General features: G+C 40.5%; 1 protein-coding gene across 2 annotated transcripts; it reads left to right on the top strand.

The window, feature by feature from the left end:
• The first annotated feature begins 4779 nt into the window (after window positions 1–4779).
• On the top strand, window positions 4780–18121 carry gpr156 (G protein-coupled receptor 156). 2 transcript variants are annotated; one of them, XM_079356935.1, is made up of 10 exons: window positions 4780–5016; window positions 7488–7640; window positions 11908–12035; window positions 12138–12273; window positions 12362–12472; window positions 13181–13306; window positions 13481–13576; window positions 14680–14916; window positions 15573–15731; window positions 16344–18121. In XM_079356935.1, exons 2-10 carry the CDS (start codon window positions 7524–7526, stop codon window positions 17667–17669), a joined length of 2436 nt encoding a protein of 811 aa, XP_079213061.1. In that variant the 5' UTR covers window positions 4780–5016; window positions 7488–7523; the 3' UTR covers window positions 17670–18121. The 2 variants fall into 2 exon arrangements, with proteins under 2 accessions (XP_079213061.1, XP_079213060.1); XM_079356934.1 differs by lacking the exons at window positions 4780–5016; window positions 7488–7640 and adding exons at window positions 8898–8985; window positions 9416–10914.
• The last annotated feature ends 2014 nt before the right edge of the window (window positions 18122–20135 follow it).

The following is a 20135-nucleotide window of genomic DNA, read 5'->3' as shown; positions in this document are numbered from 1 at the left end:
TGTTGGTTGTATTGTGGCTTTATTACAATGTACAACAATCTTCACTCAACACCTCCCTCTGACTTCATATGAAAATTTGACTTGAATGCTGATCTGGAACATTCCGGGTAAAGTCAGTAAAAAAAAAAAAGGGTGTTTGTGAATACACCATTTGAGAATTTTTTGTGACATTTTTAGTGTGCATGTGTTTATGTATTAATCCAATAATTTTCTTGCAAGTCCAGGTTTCATTTGCATTTTGAGGTGAGTTTTGTCTCTCTGTCTAATTACAGAAGAGACTGTTTCTGTTACTCAGAACCGAGAGATGCCAGTGTGAGTGTATTCTGCCTCTCACAACTGAAAATCCTTAAGCCTCCACAGCCAACAGCCGGTAACTACTTTCTTTCCTCTTCTTCCCTATCTTTTCACATTTTCTGCTTCTATAGCAGCTTCTCAATTAATTTCTTTTCGCCTCACTGTTTCCTTTAGCTGGGCTGGTGAGAATGATGCCTTAAGTTGCACATAGTTTGACGGTCTTTGACCAACTCACAGCTGGGTTCCAGTGTTGTTGCAGTGTTTCCTTTCTCCATCTTTTACAATGTCTTTCAAACACAAATACCCATAGGACCATGGATGGATAACGGCCCAGGGGCCCGAGGAGTCATGGGACTCTTATGCCAGATCTGCTTCTGCACACACAACACTTAATCTTTTCTTGTTGGTAAGTCAATGAAGTAACACAAATTCCCCACAGAGCAACACAATTCAGCAACAAAGAGATAAAAAAACAAAAATATTCACAAACACAAGGACACAAAGTAACTGCAAAGTGCAAAGAAGCTCCACTTAAGAGACGTCAAATGAATACAAAGACAGGAATTTATATATATATATATATATATATATAAAAAAAACTACTTAGAAATTAAAAACAGCATCTAAGAGACCCAAAAAAGCTGTGAAACATTTCAGCTACAAATGAGTTAGACTAAATTTAGTTACTAAACAACAACAGACGGGAGTTATCTAAACAACAAATAAAAGATGTAAAACCATTGTTAATAGACAAACCAATTTTAAAAGAAACACAACTTATACTAAGAGATGAAAAACAAACAGACAAAAAAACAAACAAAAAACATTAGAAACAAAATACATACAAAGAGAAAGAAAGCAACTTCAAAGAGATACAAATTAAGTTCAAAATGACAACTGCAAAAAGAAACAGACTTCAAGGTGATTCAAAACAATCATAAAGATATACATACTGAAACAACTACAAAGAGATGAGACCAAAATCACTAAGTCACATAATGACAACAAAGAGATGCAAAACGGCTGTTTAGAGCAACAAAAACATATCAAAGGGCTGCAAAACAACTACACAAAAAAAAAAAAAAAAAAAAAAAAAAAAAAAAATCATCATAGTGGTGCAAAAAAGACCACAAAGATGGAGGAGGTCTTGGGTGGCCTTTTACATGTCTGTGCCAAGGGTACCATTGTCAATAGTCCACCCCTGCACATGACCCATCTACCAACAGCAGGCACCTACAGGAAACGTTTTAGCACATTTTGTGGAGTTATATTTCACCCATGGCTTGTGTACATGTCATGCACTAACACTTAGCCTGCTCTGTATGTGAGACAAGAGGATGCTGTCACAAATGAAACCTGAGACCTAACTCTGACAGAGAGGAGTTGTGACTGGCACATGAGGAGAAGAGTCATCACCAACTCCGAGGTGTTAATTCGCTAAGGTCGACGTTGTGCTCAAAGTCGAGGAAAAAGTTCTTGAATATTGTCCTTGGAAAATAGGATCTAAAGGGAGCTGCGTCTTTGCAAGGTAAAGATCAGATTTTTTTGTTCAGAGATTTTTTGTTTCATTTGAATAATAAATGTGTGATACTCTAAGCCTCTTATGGCTCTCAGTCTGAGTCACATCAGCTCACAGTATACTCAATGCAGTTACATGCATGCCAGACCTCACACATGACATGTTTAAAGTGTACATTTAGCTAAGTCTTTGCACACGACTGCCACACACCCTCACAACAATAAATCGTGGTCTCCAGACTGCTAATCCTACAGGGAGAAAGTGTGGTGGGTGCCCATATAGTAGCAAGGAGGAGGAGATGGAGTAAAGAAAGAAAAGGAAACATGGAACATTAATTATCTGCAACCTGTCTGATTTGAATGAGGGAAAACTTAAAAGTTGCCCACTGCCTGTTGTTTTCCTCCTTTCTTCAAGACGTCAGTTACTCTTAATCCAATACTGTTACTTCAATTCATGCTGTTAGAGGAGGAAGATTCAGACTAGCTGGGCCTGAATCACATTTTAATGGCCACCGTCTGTTGTCTATGTTAAAGGCAATAGTTATCTGAGAAGCAGAACAACAAGTTACATTGGAATATTTTAAGTCTTAATGTCTCATTTTTGTGTCTTCAACTTGCAGTTCTGCCCTCTCGATGCCTAAAAGTTAATGCAATTAATGCATGTTTGAGTAAATTACTGGTATTAATAAATGTGTAAAATGCTAAACTCCATATCAGCATGTTTCTTCTATAATAGCACTGAATCTATTTTTAATGCATTCACACCTTTATATTTCTAATCCGGAAGTTATTGCATTATCACTTGCAATGCTGCTGTTCCACCACTTTCACTGGAAAATATTTGTGAAAGTCAAGTTGGTAGATGGATACTTTCTCCTCCACTTAACATAATCACTGCCTTTAGTAGAAACTTCATGACTACTGCCTGTTGGGTTACTTTGATCCAGCACTCCTAATCCGGATCCATAGCAACACGACAGGCGGAGCTGCAGCCGTTCCAGAGAGGGATTTGTCTCTGTGTCTGTTAGTGGGCAAACCTGGGCATGTAGCTGAGGAGCGTCCAGGCTCTGGCAGGACCAGTGTAAGCCTGGAAAAGGGTTTGGCAAAGCCTTACACCACAGAACAATACATGTCCACCCACATGGTCTTAAATGCTACAGAATAGTGGGACTCACTGGCACTGTGGTCACATGTTAAATCACAGCTACAGATGCTTCCATGTCAGGAAACACTGGTGCTGCCTGTTAGGAGGGGTCCAACAGGAAACAGTGTATCGAACTGAAAAGCTGTGCTTGTTATTTGTTTTGGTTGGTTGACGTCCAGTTTATACACAGTATGCTAGTCCACAAAAAGATGTTTCCTATTTGCAACACTTGTATTTGTTAATTAGAACATTTGAATGTCACGCTTGATCCCTGGTAACCTAAGTACAACGACGTGTCCCGTTTCATCCAGTTCATCGCAGCCTCTCCCCTTTGACTCCTGCTTTTTGAGCAACAGCCTTGTGTCCACAGATAAATTATTCAAGCTCTGGGTAATCTGAGCATCAGTGTTATCCACCTGTTATTGCTACAGTCCATCTTGAACCTGATCTCGAGGGGAAACCTGAGAGTGATTGCCACGCTTTGGGTGTAACGTAGCTGTGCAACTGTTACAATGCTCCAGTAGGGCGCAAATGTGGGGTCATTTGATCGGAACACACCTATGAACATGTCAAGTTTGAAGGCTGTTTTTTGCAATCAGCTGATAAGCTCAGTATTTTGTGTGTTGGTGGCAAGTCTCCACGATGCAGTACAGATTAAAAGTGTCAGTAACCTGAAAGTTTAGGTTTTCGTTTGACCCTATGGCAAGCTTTTTTATGCATTTCTTTCTAGCTTCTTACATGCTTCTAAGCATAAAATGCCAAACTGTTTTTTAGAGATCAATCTTTTGTGAAGCTGTGTTGTTTGATTCACATTTCTTTAAATCAAAGTGGGTTATATTTTTACATCTTCCTCGAGTTTTGCAACCACCATGACGTCTTTTATTACCAAAAACAAGATTTTTTAAGAAATCAATTTACCTTTTTTTTTTGTGGACTCAATTACAACATTATAGTTACACAACAATGTGAGCATGCATTGGAAAATATGAGTGTTTTAATGCATGGAGGTTTAAAGTGTTTCGGGTTATGTTCTAAAATTCAATTCACTCAAGACCTAAAAGAGGGGAAAGTGAAGTGAAGTAATGTATACATTTCAAACTTTAACAGAAAGTGTGTGTGACTGAATAGGAAGGTTCCTAGATGTGTGAGTGTTACATAACATATCTTCATCTTTGATGAGCTCTCTTTGTGTGTGTGTGTGAGTGTGTGTGCTCCCCACTTACAGCCGTCAGTAGTGGTGACACTCCCTCATCAGGAATGACCCTGAGTGTAGTCTCACATAAATCTTTGTGAAGTCTTAATAACGCCTCTGTGCCTTTTTTGGCTGGTGGAACAAATACAGAAATATTTCTGCTGGCTCACTGCACTCAGACAGATGCTCCTCTTTCTTTTTCGATGGAACAGTTTTTCCAATTCCTCTGCCATCATCACCATCGGACGCTTACTTTTTCAGACGATATGTTTGTCTTTCCACTCAAACAACTGCTGTTATTCAGTATATTTATTTGCATTTGACACCCTGTCACCTCTGCCACCCTTCCCCTGAGAGATCCGGCAACATGCTGCACCCACACTGTCACAACTCACCTGCATCACAGGGGGTCACATCATCACACTGGCTCAGCTCTCTCTCTCTCTCTCTCTCTCTCTCTCTCTCACACACACACACACACACACACACACTCACTCACACACACTCTCACTCACACACACACACACACACACACACACACACACACACACACACACACACACACACACACACACGAACAAACACACCTCCAGCCCCTGACACACGCGCCTCCCTCTCGTACTCAAAAGAGAACTCCGACAGTCTGCTGAACTTTTCCTGACTGACAGGATCCTCTCCGGTTGTGGACTGTCATTTTGACGGACAGATGATCACGGGGAATATATTACAGGTCTGCAGCTATGTAAACTTTTAAAATATGCTAGATTACAACGATTATACATTTTTACCTTTACGTTTCGAGTCTTGAGCGATGGAGTACGGAGCGGGGCGAGGCGATGGGATCCTCCATGCGTTTTTGGAGAACAAGGTTTGCTCCTTTGAATATACTTTATCTGTGGTTAATTTTCTTTCCCTCCTTTACTGGGAAATGTCACTGGTTCTGAAGCCTGAATGGCTGCAGAGTTTACCCTGCAAGGGCACAAATGCAGCCATGGTTACGCACGTTTTACGCATCTCTTCGTTGATGCGTTTGTGGATGTCACAGATTTATATAGATGAGATAACGTACAATTAAATGCTTTGTGACACTCAATATCTAAAATAATCGACATTGGGATCTTTTCTTAAAGAGAGTTTTGTTTCATTGTGTTATTCCCCGAAAAACTACATGATAGGCAAACTCATTAATATTGAAGTTGTACCCTTAACGTGATGCATTTAATGTCAGCTGTCGGGCTTAGATGTTTGGTCTAATCAATGCATTTGGGGGTGGGTGAGGGACTCATTTTGCCTTAAAATCTGGCTGTAAAATGCACCATGTGCCAAGAATCGTTTTGCGCCTGCTTTGAGTCGGGATCTCGTTGCCAGTAGTTGCATTCTGACTCAGCTTAAAGAATAAACGTATAAACGGATTATTTTCTGTGGAGGAATGTTTCAATATTGCCCCCTGAACCAGGCTTTATATGTGCCTGTGGTTACACAGATCTAATCTTGAAAGAGTATCAGAAAGATTGACAGCTGAATGGATGGGCTTTTCTTGAGGCGGCTCCATGTTTTATTAAAGGTCTGTGATAAAGAGTTCAGATGTGTGTCTATAAACTCAGAGGGTAGTAAGAATTGATTTAAATATTCCTGCTAGCTTAATAAATGAAATAAAAGTGTCATAAAGCAAGGTTCAGGAGCATTTAAAGCATTGAAAGCTCAGCTGGAAACATGTTATGGTCGCCCTACATTTAAGTAAGACATCATAAGTCGCAGGTAACTCAGCCTTGCGGTTTAGCCTGCAGGACTTCAAAAGACACTCCTCATGACTATTCTGAACTGTCAAAACATGTCCATAAAACCTCACTCAGTGAAGGAGGGACAGGATCTAACTGCTTTCACAGTGACCTCTATGGTTTCCTGGATGTTGGCTGACCTTTGTTGAGCCTGCAGGGTGCGGGGTTTTTTCTTCCAAACTGAAACCTACAGAAGCAGGATTTTGAAAAACTGGCGGAAATACCTTTCTCTGTCGGTGTTTCCTGCTGGAAACAGCAAAACTGTGATCTAAACTTGGAAAGTGACGAAACATCATGAACAGGAACTCCAGACATTTCCCAGATATGCTGCCTGGTGTGCTTCATTGTTCTGTTGACAACATTCATTTCTGGAATTAGGGCACTGTGGTCTCATTTAATAATTCACACTCTATCTCTATTTCCTTTTGGGTAGACTAGCAACTAAATTGATCTCCAATATATGTTAGATATATATGCAATAATATGTAATATTTTCCCTCAAATATCCCACAATCCAAATATCCCCACACTCTCGGGTATCGCTTTCATTCCGCAGACAATGACGAGACGTGTGTTGACTAATAACAGGCTACTCATGTAAACACTCACCTGTCTGCCCGTTTGTATCGATACAAGTGGTCTAACATGGTCCCGGCTACATGTTGCTGACTCACTGCAGCATTTATGGAGATCAGACTGTCAGTCTGTGCCGGTTACAGCTCAGAGCATCAGGTGATACCATGCTGCATAATTAAACCTGCAACATGTTGGTGCAGCCCAGGTAGCCTCATAAAAATGCCTGTGGCAAGGTTGACAAACAGTTGTTTGTTGACTCTTCACAAAGTTTATGTCCTCAATCACAGATTTTGTAAATAAACAGGTAGCTCGTATTACCTTCACTTTCACAGTAAATCATAGATTTAGACTTTGGGATATCTTTTCTTTTCAGTCACGTAGAGCTTTGTCTTCTGCACAGATGTGTATGGCGGTCGGACTCTGATTCCGTATTTTACGGTTCACCTCAGTGATGACGTAGTGACAGTGGAAACTGAGGATAAGCAGAAACAAACAGGCTTCCTGTCACCCAGTCCTTTCCTCTTAGTTTGTTTTTGTTGGTGGTCAAGAAATGTACGCTTTCATCGAATCATTAGTATGTCTTGAGGTTATTATTGCTGATGTAATGATCCAAACCTTCTTTTTTTGTTGTTGAATGCAATAGTGAGTAGAGTGCAAGAAATGCATCCATACTCCCATCACTCCTTCTCTCACAGGTTTATTTCAGAGCACCACACTTTGGTGGCTAAAAGCCTGACACATTTATTTTAAATTATAGTTCTGGAAGTAGAAGCAGATATACAAAAATGTGTTTCTGTGGCCTCCAGTGCCTGCTGTTTTAGAGCTAAGGGGTTGGCTCAAACCTTTTAGATGTATCGAAGTGCAGCAAAATTGTTTTCACCAACACCAGAGACAAACTTGTATTTTAGTTGCTGTATGTCACTGTTAAAATAACGAATGCGTGTTTTTTTCATGTCACATTTTCTATCATGTCCATGATCCTCAGGATGTGTGTCTGAAAGTGGACTGACTGGGGCCAGTCATGGAGCCTGAGCTGAACTGCAGCTCCCAGTGTGATTCCCCGCTCTGCTTCATCCACGCAGGAGTCAGTAGGAAGGAGGGCCTCGACGTCCTGCAGAGACTATGTGGTCTCAGCACGGTACCCATACACAAACACACATTCATACACATGCACTTCAACACAAACACCTCAATTTTGTAAATAAAATAATAGCAAGTAGACTGAAAAAGTCTGCATATCTTAAGTAAGTAACTAAGTAAGTAAGTAAGAGTGTTAATAGTACTATCACATTTACAAGGAGACATGCTTGCACAAGTGCACATAATGCATACATGCACAAACACCAGTGGCATCATTACATCAGGCTGACACAGACATTTGGAGACTAACAAAAAGCTTAATTAAATTCAACATTGCTGACAGGAAGGTTAAAGGCTAAGGTATATCATTTATAATCTACATCCATATTAATTAAATATGTTGTCCTATTTTGGAAGTGCTTCTAACAAACCAAACATTAATGACACAATACTGATCAGTCACTTCAACCATGCATAAAATGTAAAGAAGTGAGTGTAAAGAAGCAAACTGGAATATGTTATTTTGCCATATTTTACCATGTGACTATTTGTTAAGATGGAAGCTCAAATGCTTTTATCATGTTTTACAGCTGTGTTCCTGGTTGGGAATTGCATAAATTGAAAATTCCTTCATCATTTTATTACTTCTTGCTTTATTAAAGGAAATGAAATGGAAATTTAGAAGTAAAAAGATTGCCTTATGTTGAAGAAAAATAATACTAACACATCCATTTGTTTGCAAATATTACAGTAAGATAGGAAATGGCAGTAAGCTAACATTAACATTTGTTCGTGATGAACAAATTAATAACTCGACTACATTGCACCGTAGGGAGGGGGGAAACGTAATTTCGATTTCACTGTATGTCTCACATATTTTGGAATTGAAAATAAAGAAAACTTTGAACCTTTAACCTAATAAGAAATGTATGACTACCTAGCTACTGCTATGCTAGCTAGGACTTCACTTCCAAGCCAATATGATGTTAGCTAGAAAGTGGTTGTATCCTAGCAACCATCAAAGATTTCAGAAAGAATAGTTTTGGGAAATGTTATTTTTATGGAGTTGTGTCTAGATGTCAGTGACTGGTCCTTTAAAGGGATACTTCACCCATTTGCATGAAGCCTTGTATCATTAGAAACATGGTAGTAGTGTTGAATGGTCATGAATCCAACCCTCATTTTCAACACTACTACCATGTTTCTAATGATACAAAGCTTCATGCAAATGGGTGAAGTATCCCTTTAAGAAAAGAGTGAGTGGTGCCCAGCAACATGACACGGACACTGGGAAGTCTAATGCGACTTTCAAAATAGAAACAACAGTGGTCGAGAAACTGTGTCAGGGAGCACGATCTCTTACAGACTCCTTCCCTCTTCATGCCACAACACAGATAAGTGAGGTGAGTAATCTCTGAGTTCTTTCATGTTGGTGACGTTAGTTTATAGGCATATTAGTTCAAATATCATCTTTACCCTTAGAGAAGAGGAACAGTTAGCACCACCATGTGTGTCTTTGTTATGGTTATGGTTATTTAAAAGTAATTTCCAGTTTTTCTTATATTGTTTTTTTAAGTTTAGAAAAGTATCCAATCTATTCCTTTGTAAACGTGTCTGTTAAAGTTATTTGACATGAAAAATGTTCGGGTATACAGAAATATCCTTTGATGAAATGTAACACCAGGCATTTGATCCTATTTGTGGACATAGCTCAAGAGGCACAACTGTTTCCAAACAGATATCGTTTAGCGGAAGTATACAAAAGAAAATGCACTTGTGCTAACTTACCGAATCAAAACTCCTACCTGCTTTTCTTTCTGGATTTGTTTTCAGGTATGGCTTCTGCTGGCAGTGTGCTGTCTGAAGAGCAGCTTCTTTGCCCCATCTGTCTGGATTTGTTAAACTTACCCGTTTCCACTCCTTGCGGGCATAACTTCTGTGGGGACTGCATACGAGGATACTGGCAGAGTGTAAATCTGTCACAGTGCCCTGTGTGCAAGCAGACGTTCTACAGAAGGCCTGAGCTCAAAGTCAACACCTTCATTTCTGAGATTGCTTCACAGTTCAAGAAGTCACTGGAACAGACAGACAAAAATAATGCTGGAACAATTGACCAATATTTAGGACATGAAGGGGGCGTGTCATGTGATGTGTGTGTTGGGAAAAGGGTAAAGGCACTTAAATCCTGCATTGATTGTTTGGCCTCCTTCTGTGAGACTCACCTGGAGCCACATCATGTTCTGAGCAACTTCAAGAAACACCATCTGATCAACCCTGTGATCAAAATGCAAGACAGGGTGTGTAAAAACCACGAAAAACTCTTGGGACTGTTCTGTCACACTGACCAGACTTATGTGTGTGACATGTGCATGAAGAAAGACCACAAAGCTCACCACACTGTACCTATAGAGCAGGAGAGCAGAGAAAGGAGAGCTCAGATTTCGGGGTTGAATGCTGAAGTAGAAAAAATGATCGACGACAGACTTGAGAAAATCTGCGACATTAATCAAACTGTTCAGCTTAGCACAAAAAACACAGAAAATGAGCTTGAGGAGAGTTTGAAGGTCTTCAACAAACTTCTTCACCTTGTTCAAAAAGGCCAAGCTGAGGTGGTGGAAGTGATTGATTTAAAGCGAAGGCAAGTTAAAAGCAAAGCTGGCCAACTTACTGCCGAGCTGAAGCAGGAGATTGACGAGTTGAGGCGGAGAAATACTGAGCTGGAGAAGCTCTCAAACACCGAAGATGACCTATTTTTTCTGAAGAGCTTTCCACCTTTCACAACGCAGCTGGCTGCCAAAGACTGGTCCAGCACATGCATAGAGAGTGCTGTTTATGTAGGCACGCTGAGAAGAGCAGTCAGGAGAGTGGCATGTCAGCTGGAGGAGACTGTAAAAGCTGAGGTGAAGAGGCTATGTGAGGCCGAATTCCAGAGGGCCAAGCAGTGTGCCGTAGACGTGACTCTGGATCCTGATACAGCTCATCCCAAACTGTTGCTGAATGAAAACAGAAAACAGGTTTATCATGGTGATGTAGCACTAAACCTCCCAGACAACCCTAAGCGATTTTACCCTGGTGTGAGCATCTTGGGGATGGAAGGTTTCTCCTCTGGTAGGTTCTACTATGAGGTTCAGGTTAAAGGGAAGACGGAGTGGGACATTGGGGTCGCACTGGAAGCTGTGAGTAGAAAAGGCGGAAATACACTAAACCCTGAAAGCGGCTACTGGGCCTTCGGGATGAGACAGAACGAAAGTTACTGGGCCCTCTGCAGTACTCCTATCCAATTGCCGCTGGTCGAAAAGCTCCACAGAGTTGGGGTGTACGTGGATCTGGAGGTGGGACAGGTTTCTTTTTACAATGTGGACTCTGCTTCTCACATCTACTCATTCACTGGATACTCATTCAATGAAAGACTTCTCCCCTACTTTAACCCTCGCCGTAATCATGGTGGGATCAACTCTGCTCCCCTGATCATCTTGCCAGTCAATATGTAAAATCCATCAACATTTAAAGGCACTGGAAAGCTATATACAAGTGTGTGCGTTGTCTTTTGTGTCAAAATCACTTTTAATCTATCTTCAAAATCATATCGTTTCAATTTCTGAAATTTGGTTAGAATTTGGCATGCCTGTGAGGATATTTATGAAATTTGAAAGTCTGCAATCAAATCATGTCAGAAGTTACGCAGCAGCTATTTGGCTGTTTAAACCCATTATGAGTGTCGACTCTTGGGGATTATGTATAGTTGCTTTCGTCTATTGTCAGCTGCAGGAGTTAAGTGACGGTGGATTATCAGGTGATAACTATAACAGTAAATATCTAGCTATGATAAGGGGTTTCCATTTAGTGTGGCAGCCATTTTTTTTTATCATCCAAAGCTTTGAGAACAAATAGATACCTCATCTGAGGATGCATGTTTAGGCTTACTATGATGAATCAAAAAGTAACCATCGAAAATGTTCCATTCATTGGAAGGGTTTCTGCTCTCTCCTCCCTGATTTCATTCAAGTGACTAACACATATTTTTTTTTACTTTCATGTTTTTTCACTAGTTTGACACAAATATTGCCTAAATTCTTAAAATGTCGTTTTTTTTTAATCATTTATCAAAGTTGAAAAAGCAAAAAATAAGTGTGACGTTTCTTGCTCCTTTTTCACAAATAAAGAGAAATACTTGTCTCACTCATGTGTTTTTTGTTTTCCTTGCAAGTTTCTACTTTTAAAGAAATATGATTTAGAACTTATCAAACTATGTGCATACTGTATGTAAGCTGTACTGATCAAACGGATGTCATGATTTTAAGGAGTTTGCATATGCTTGTGTGTAGGTCGCAGTGGAACTCCCGAGGCGGTCTCTCTCCCCGGTGTTATGTGCTGTGATGTGGACACTGCTCTCCTGTGGCATCCTGCTTGCTTTTCTCTTCCTCCTCTTCACACTGCGCTTCAAAAACAACAGGTTAGACGTTTAAAGTGAAATTAGTACATAATGAAACAAAAAGAGGCTACTACAGAATTAATCAATCAGCTGTGCTTTTGTGTGTTGTTGCCAAATTATTAGGATAGTGAAGATGTCCAGTCCCAACCTAAATGTCCTGACCCTCATTGGAAGTATCCTCACCTACATCAGTGGCTTTTTGTTTGCTGCTGACCAACAAACACACTCACAAGGTGCAGCATCTCCAGCTTTGCTACAAGTAAGCCCTCACAGTCTCTTTTCTCATTCCTTCATACTTGTGGATAAATCAGCGTTGGGTAAATAACATGCAGATCCCTCTCTTTCAGGCTCGAATGTGGACCCTTTGTGTGGGCAGCACTCTGGTGTTTGGCCCTATTCTGGGGAAGACATGGAGACTGTACAGAGTGTTCACACAGAGAGTGCCTGACAAGAGAGTGGTAAGCACGCTCTCCTCTGGCCCCCTGGTGGTCATGTTAGTTTTCAACATTAAGGAGCTGGTGTAAAATTATCTACCATCTCATGAATGAAAAATATCATATCTGAGTTTTTTTTAAGGAAACAAGGGAGTTGAACATGGAGTATGGTTTATTAGATCTGTTTTCAGATAGGTAAGATTTGAATAAAACAGCAAAAAGATGAAGTAGAACAGGATGCAGCCAAACATAACTGCTGATTTTCACAACATCCTTCGTCAGCAAGTGCTGTATGTGTACTACCTGTAAAATAATCAATCTTGCCTTTCACTTACTATCCTTTATTTTTTGTCTTCCTTATTTGTGTGTTATCATCTTTAGTAGTATAACTGATATTTACAAATCATTTAAAAATATTTCAGTGGCATTTTGGCCATTTGCTACTTCTGTGGCCTTTGAAAAAAAAGAAGTCTAGCTGAAGTGTCACACTGTTTAAAGTATTTGGATACAGATACAACACTTGAGACACAAATAGAATGTCTCAGTCGGAAATTTGAGATTTAATGAGTCTAGACATGCACAATGTTTACATAAATCACTTCTACAAGAGACTTGCTGTGTTCCCCAGATGGCAACATTTATATTGAAAATGCTGCTGCAGTCTTTGGAATCTTGAAATACACCAACCTTATATGACATTGTTTAGATTGTTGACTCTCATTTCTGTCTCAGATTATCCGGGACATCCAGCTGATGGGGATGGTGGCTCTGTTGATGCTGGTGGACTTTCTGGTTCTGACTGCCTGGAACCTCACAGACCCTGTCAGGTGTTCACGATCTGTCAGCGCTGTTGTAAAGGTAGAATCTGATAGTGGTTCTTATCAGTGTAGAGTGCAGATTATAAGCAATACTTGCCTAAAACTGCAAGAAATTATTGTTTTTTAGAATGCACATTGCTCATATTCTTGCTGTGATAAATTAGCTTGATGTTGAAGATGTAATCTCACTGTTTTGTTTTGTTTCCTGGTCTAGGTAGTGGAGAGAGACATTTCCTACTCTTTATCTCAGCTAGACACCTGTTCTTCTCTATACTCGGATCTGTGGATTGTCCTCATTGCTGTTCAGAAGGTAACAAATCTAAAATTTAGTGTTCTAGTTCTTCACTATTTTGGCTCATTTTATTGAAGTTGATGCTTCTGATTTTATCATTTAAAAATCTTCATCTCATGACAGAGCTGTTGGGATGTCGTTTATGGTTCATATTGTATTTCTTAAACATAACCTTTATGCTTACTTATAGTTGGTGAAGCCTTCTGTCAGACTTGACCTGTAAAATCTCCAAGACTCCATCTGTCTTTCAGCATGTCTGGACATGTTCGGTCTCAACTTTCAGTCTAAGACTTTCTATTTGTGTATCACAGTTTGCATCAAAATGCAACACATGAAAAAGAGACACATGAATTTATGATTGAGTTCGTCTTACTACGGGCCGACTGTGGTTCAGTGGTAGAGTCGGCTATCTCTCAACCAGTAAGTTGGGAGTTTGATTCCCAGCTCCTGCAGCCACATGTCAATGTGTCTTTGGGCAAGGCACTTAACCCCAAGTTACTCCTGTATGGAGACTTTACATTGCAACCTCTGCCATCAGTGTGTGAATGGGGTGACCTGCTGTGTAATCGTCTTTGAGCAGTGAGAAGTTGAGAAAAGTGCAATCCAAGCTAATTTCCTCTCTGCATTTACTATTGACTGTTTGATGTCCTGAATCAGTGTAAGTGTGCCACTGTGTACAGCTGTGAACTTCAGCACTTTTTAGGGTGCATACTCATGCTGCGGCTGATAGGAAGTCACGGCTGGCTGTGTTTTCTGCACGTTTGTGAGGCTAATGTTATTGTGGTTTTGTACAGTGTGTATTTCACTGTGGTAAAAGTTGCTCTTGTGACTTTTAATACTGGTGATGAATAAGATTGACCTATTTATTTTTTATGCTGACTCAGCACATTATTCTACAATCTGTATGTAGTAGAAGTTGCTAAGATCAGCAGTCAACGATCACTGTTGTTTTATCCATGGCTGCTATATTTAGTTCCTCTAACCTTTAACCTCATTAGCTTTTCAAAATATGTTTTTTATTTTTTCCTTATAATGACTTGCTGCAAAACTAATTTCCTTTCGGGGACAAATATAATTAAAGTTTTTCTTTAAGCACTGTCATTACTTTTCTTCATCCTCAGGGTTGTCTTCTTCTCTATGGAACATTTCTAGCCGGGCTGACCATCACAGTCAGCCATCCTCCGGTCAACCAATCCCCAACTATCATAACAGCCGCCACTCTGGTCACCCTCTCGTCGGCTGTAGCTGTTCCTGTCTCCATTTTTCTCCAAGGTTATCCTAACCTGGTCTACAGCACTGTGGCTGGAGCCATTTTCATCTGTACTATGGCCACCAACTGCATGCTGTTTGTACCTCAGGTAAAGAAAAAAAAAACGTTTTGACTCCGATAAATGATTGATGAATAAAGTTAACGGAAGAGCAGGATTTCCTCCTCTTTGATGGAAGAACACGCCTGACTGATCCTTTTTTTGTGAAATGACGACACTAGCCATTTTTAGTAAGTTCGTGTCATATGATGTCACGTGTGGAATCCAACCAATAAAACAGTCGGACAATCAGATTTGTTGATACAGATATGCAGACACATGACAGATTGAAAGATGTTTGTCTGACTGTCTCTTTTTATTTTGACAAAGTGGTAAAATCAATGACTGTTTCTGGTTCCCACATCTTTCTAAGCCGTATGCGTGCCAGTGTGCCATGTCTGTCAGAGGAGAGTGACTCACACAGAAGGTGTTTATGAGTCAAATCTACGTAGGCTGCTGCAAACAGGTTTATGACTCTTTGAGTGTCTGGCAGTGGGCTTATGTGATGATGAAAGAATGCCTCTCCAGCGGAAAGGAAGGAAATATTTGAGCAGTGAGCAACAGGCTCAAACACACCTGGTCAAAAGGTCCTGTGTTGAATGATCCTGGAAACATTTACTGCTAATGTGGGTAATCTATCTTTCCTTTTGAAGTTTGCGTAACAAGATTATTTTTTTTAAAACTCTATATATCTCACCACCATGCAGCTGGCACAGTGGAGACAGTTTGAGGAGGATCAGAACAACCCGAGTCAGATGGCAAAGTATTTCAGCAGCCCCAGTAAGAGCCAGCCGTCAGTGTACAGCCAAGACGAGATCTACTACCTGCTGGGGGAGAACAACTCCATGAAAAAACTACTGAATGAGGTAATGCACTGTTTTTATCGAGTCTACTACATAATGACAATCTAAGAGAAGACAAGCAGTTTTTTTGTGGGCAATGCTCTTACAGTTTCTGTTAAAGCTCCTTTTAGAAACGTATTGCCGTTTCTTTTCATGCTAATTTTGCATGCTAATTTGTGAATTATAGTTTAAGCTGTTGTCAATAATCCAAGATTACTCTCTACTCTCAACAAAACTAACCTTTCTCAGCTCATGTTCCAATATTTGGTGCTTGGTGAATTCTGCTTCAAGCATGCTTAAACCACTTGTGCAAATTTTGCAATTACATTAGGAAACCTCCCTCAATAACCTGCTAAATGTTGCTTGCATTATTGCTGGAAAATTATAATGAATGCTGGTTGCAGGGGCCCCCAATGAATGTTTGCCAAGGGCCCCAACAGACCCGAGGAGCACACTGTAACTTTTCCAACTGGTGTCTTCTTTAATAAGAATGCTCATATTCTGCTGACGTGGCATTTGAATGGAGTCCAATGATTACTCACATTCATACAAACTGTTCAATACTTTTGCTATATTATTCACAGAGATTATATGTATGAGTGTTTAAGCTTTTTTTACGTTTGTTGCAATCTCCAGAAGAACGCTGTGATCGACAGTCTGCAGGAGCAGGTGAACAACGCCAAGGACAAACTCCTGCGACTCGTGTCATCCAGTCAGCCACCTGACGACCAGGACATGGACTCCTCGAACACCAACCTCAACTCTTCCTCCACTCAGACCACAGAGCTTCAGTCTGACAGGATCGCTTCCTCATCTCTACCTCAGAGGGACACCAAATCCCCACTTTCACTTCCTCCTCTCACTGTGATTGTTCCATTAACTGATACAACACCCCCCTTGGCTCCAAAATCTTCAAACCTTATCTCCGCCTCCTTTCCTCTCTCTGATATTTATGAGGATGAAAATAAGACAAGTGCCTCTGAAATTGGTGCTACTGGTGGAGGCATAGAGTCCAGAACAGACGATCCTAAAGAGCCTGTGTCCCTCAAGTCCGGTGGATTACTTAGAACAGCAGAGGAAACAGTTCAGTTTGTTACTTCCCTACAATCCCACAGAGGATTAAACCCCTCTCAGGTTAAAACTCTCAACAATCAAAGTGGCTCAAAACTCAATCTGGGACGAAATACCAGACCGGCTGGTTTTGTCAGCAGCGAGCAGTTGCAGGAGATCCTCCAGGAGCTGAATGTGGATGCCATTATGGAAACTGCGCTTCGATCTCCCGGTCAGATGTCCAGAACACCGTCTCAGCTGAAATATCCAGACGTGTCTGCACTCTCCCCACTATCCCTGCGGAGTCCACGCTCCCCTCATCCACCTCTTGTCTTCCGCTTCCCCAGCATCTCTCCATACGCGATGAGGAAACGACGGCCACCATTCCGCTCCTCCAGAAGAGGTTTGGCCCCTCATTGCTTCTACACAGGCTCAGAGGCTGCTGCTTGTGGAAAGAGAAGGGTCAACTCTGGACTTCACGATGCAGGAAAGCACTCTGATGCAGCCACGGTGGGAGGTAACCTCATTCAGGTTGAAGACTCCGACTTGGAGAGAGAAGAAGATGGGGAGGAAGACGCAGAAGGGAACGAAGCGATTAGAAAATGTAGGAAGTGTGTTTCAAGGTCACACAGATTTCACACAGCGCCATCGCATGTGGAATCAGGTGGTGAAAACAGTCAGAACAGGCGCATCAGAGACTCCTGTGGGTACTGGGACTCTGACTCAAGCAGCTCAGCAGACTACTGTTACTACCACCGTCCATTCTGTGACTCCTGCCTGAAGCGAGGCTCACTCCTGTCCTCTGACACCTCCTCAGACTCGTCTGACAGCGAGTATGACAGTTACACCGGCCTGTACCGCTCCCCACACCCTGTGGTGTTCAAAGAAGACCTCAAACCCACTTTTGTATAAGCACAGGGTTATTGCACTTTACGCAGTTCTCCGTTTCTACTCTCACTGTCAGTATAAAGCACAGAGCTAAGTGCATCATTTTACTGAAAAACAGAATTGTGTCTTGGAATCTCTATGAAAGGAACACTTGCATTCTTGAATCCTGCATCCTTGGTCAAAATTATTCTTTAATTTATAAGGATGAAAGAATTGTGAACCATTATGTAGCTGTTTTTTTTTAATCTTACATATTTGTATATTTCTTCTGTCAAAGAAAAGACCTCACATTCCAAAAATGTTTAGTTGAGACATTGACAGCAAAATGAAAGGGTTTCTCAGAACAGTTGAGATGTGCACTGTATTAGCAATTATGCAGCGCTGTATTTATTTGAATATTTATTAGTAGGCGTTTACCGAATAACTTTCTGTGTATTGTTGTTTAATATGGTCAAACTCATTCCTTTAAAGTTGATATGCAATCTTATTATATGGTCTGCATTTTTTCTGAATGCTTCTCTACTTTTTAAATATTTACTCATCTTCGGGACAATACTCTGCATTTTATCCTCACATCTTTTGATGTCTTTAGATACAGCACAATCAGAGAAATTAGCCAAAAGAAGTCACTGTCTGCGATCACCTTCTACTTGATTATTTGTCATAGTTTGCTGGTCCTTATATTGTAAGTCATGTATATTTTCAGGTTATAGAAAGATAAGTGGCTTGATGCCATTTGTTTTTTAACCACTTTCACTTTTTTCCCCTTAAAGAAATTTGACTACACTTTCTGTTTACTCTGCACTGTGTCCTGCGACATCAACTTCCAAGCAGAAATTGTATAAACCAACCGGTTAAATATAGGACCTGATTAAACTCCTAGGGTGCCAAAGCTCAAGAATTGGCTCATATACCCCCTTCCCCATTCATGTTACCTTCTTTTAACATACAGAACAAAACAAGAATTATATTTGCTTTTTAACAGTAAAAGTTAAAATTCCCCAATATAAGCATGCACATTTGTAATATGTCTTCAATCATGACTAAGATAGTTTAGCAACTCGAGCAGATCCTGGCATTTTCAAGATATTCCTGCAACATTGACAAAAATAGAGCATTTATCTCTCCCACTCATTTTAGTGTTTCTTTTTCCAGTCTCTTCCTCCCTCCCTCTCTCACTCCCTCCCACTATCTCCATCTCCCTATATACTTTTCCTTTCTTCTTCTGATGGGAATATGAGTTTGCCGGGGGAGGTGTTTCTATATGAAGAGAGAACAGTGTCTTACATTAATTCTGCTCGGCTGCCTGTTTTTGAGTCTCTACAGCTCTCTATTCTGCATACGAACCATTGAAGGGCAGCCTGGGAGAAACTCCCTTTGATACAGAGCATAAGAGAGTATAAATAAACCACACAAAGAACTGACTGCCAGCATCACTGTGCAGCAGGAGTAAAGACTTTCCTGCAAAACTAAGATTAGTGCTCTGCAATTTCTAATGCTGACACTTAAAGCAATAGAATAAAAAAAGTTGTCAATCACATAAGCCTAAAAGATTTTTATACACTGACGTATAATAAACATATCTGTCATGTAAGTGCTATAGAGTTAAGCTGTTAACATTATATAATACAGGTCTTCCCTGTAACATCATTTTGTAGACGCTTGCATGCTAAAACGTAAGAAGCGGAAAATACAAGATCAAAGAAAATTAGAAATAAAAGTATACAACAAAACAATATAAGCAAAGCAACACTTAAGTTATACAGTAATGCTAAATTAACCATCTGATTTATAATGTACAACATCACTGCAACTCATAATACTTCTGTGATGTTCATATGATGTTATGTAGCCTTAGTATGATTGAGGGTGAGGCAAATGTCACACAAGCTTAACATACATAATATAAAAATGACAGTTTTTCAATTCATCATTTTCAATGGTCTCTTTATAAATATAAATATAAATAATTATAAATTTATGTACACACAAAAACACACACACACACACACACACAAGATGTAGTGGTAAAATTAGCATGACTTAAGTTTTGTAGTGATAAGGCAGCCCTGCACATATGCACACACTCATTACAACAATTACTGAGCTTTATGACACTAATTAAATGGATGTGCCACAGGGGTACGTGAATTGAAAAGAGAAGTAGGATGGGCTTTTGAATTTAACATAGCAACAGTGCTGCATGACCACCGGTGCTCTGTGACAGCTGGGCCCATTTGTACTGATAGTACTAGTGATTTTGGAGCCCCATTGGCTGACGTAGTCATCAATCCTGTGAGCAGAACCGCCCATTGTCCCCGTCGCGGCATGGAGAAAAAGCCTTTGAAGTCGTGAGGGCGGTGCCACGCAAACTGTTCCATGTGGTGCCCGAAAGTGGCGTTCTTATTGGATCACATAAACCACGGTTAACGCCCATTCCTGAAGGATACCCTCTCTGATTGGTCCAATCCGCCACCCCAGATCACTGTT

The sequence above is a fragment of the Symphodus melops genome (assembly GCF_947650265.1).
Source record: "Symphodus melops genome assembly, chromosome: 12".
Classification (NCBI taxonomy): Eukaryota; Metazoa; Chordata; class Actinopteri; order Labriformes; family Labridae; genus Symphodus; species Symphodus melops.
This window is presented reverse-complemented; position numbering and strand designations above follow the sequence as displayed.

What these genes read in the sequence shown, in the direction of transcription:
- gpr156 (XM_079356934.1), top strand. Translation starts at nt 9,418, where the DNA reads ATGGCTTCTGCTGGCAGTGTGCTGTCTGAAGAGCAGCTTCTTTGCCCC. An exon ending in CATCTCCAGCTTTGCTACAA is followed by an intron (nt 12,274 to 12,361) that starts GTAAGCCCTCAC and finishes CCTCTCTTTCAG; the next exon opens with GCTCGAATGTGGACCCTTTG. An exon ending in CTGTCAGCGCTGTTGTAAAG is followed by an intron (nt 13,307 to 13,480) that starts GTAGAATCTGAT and finishes TTCCTGGTCTAG; the next exon opens with GTAGTGGAGAGAGACATTTC.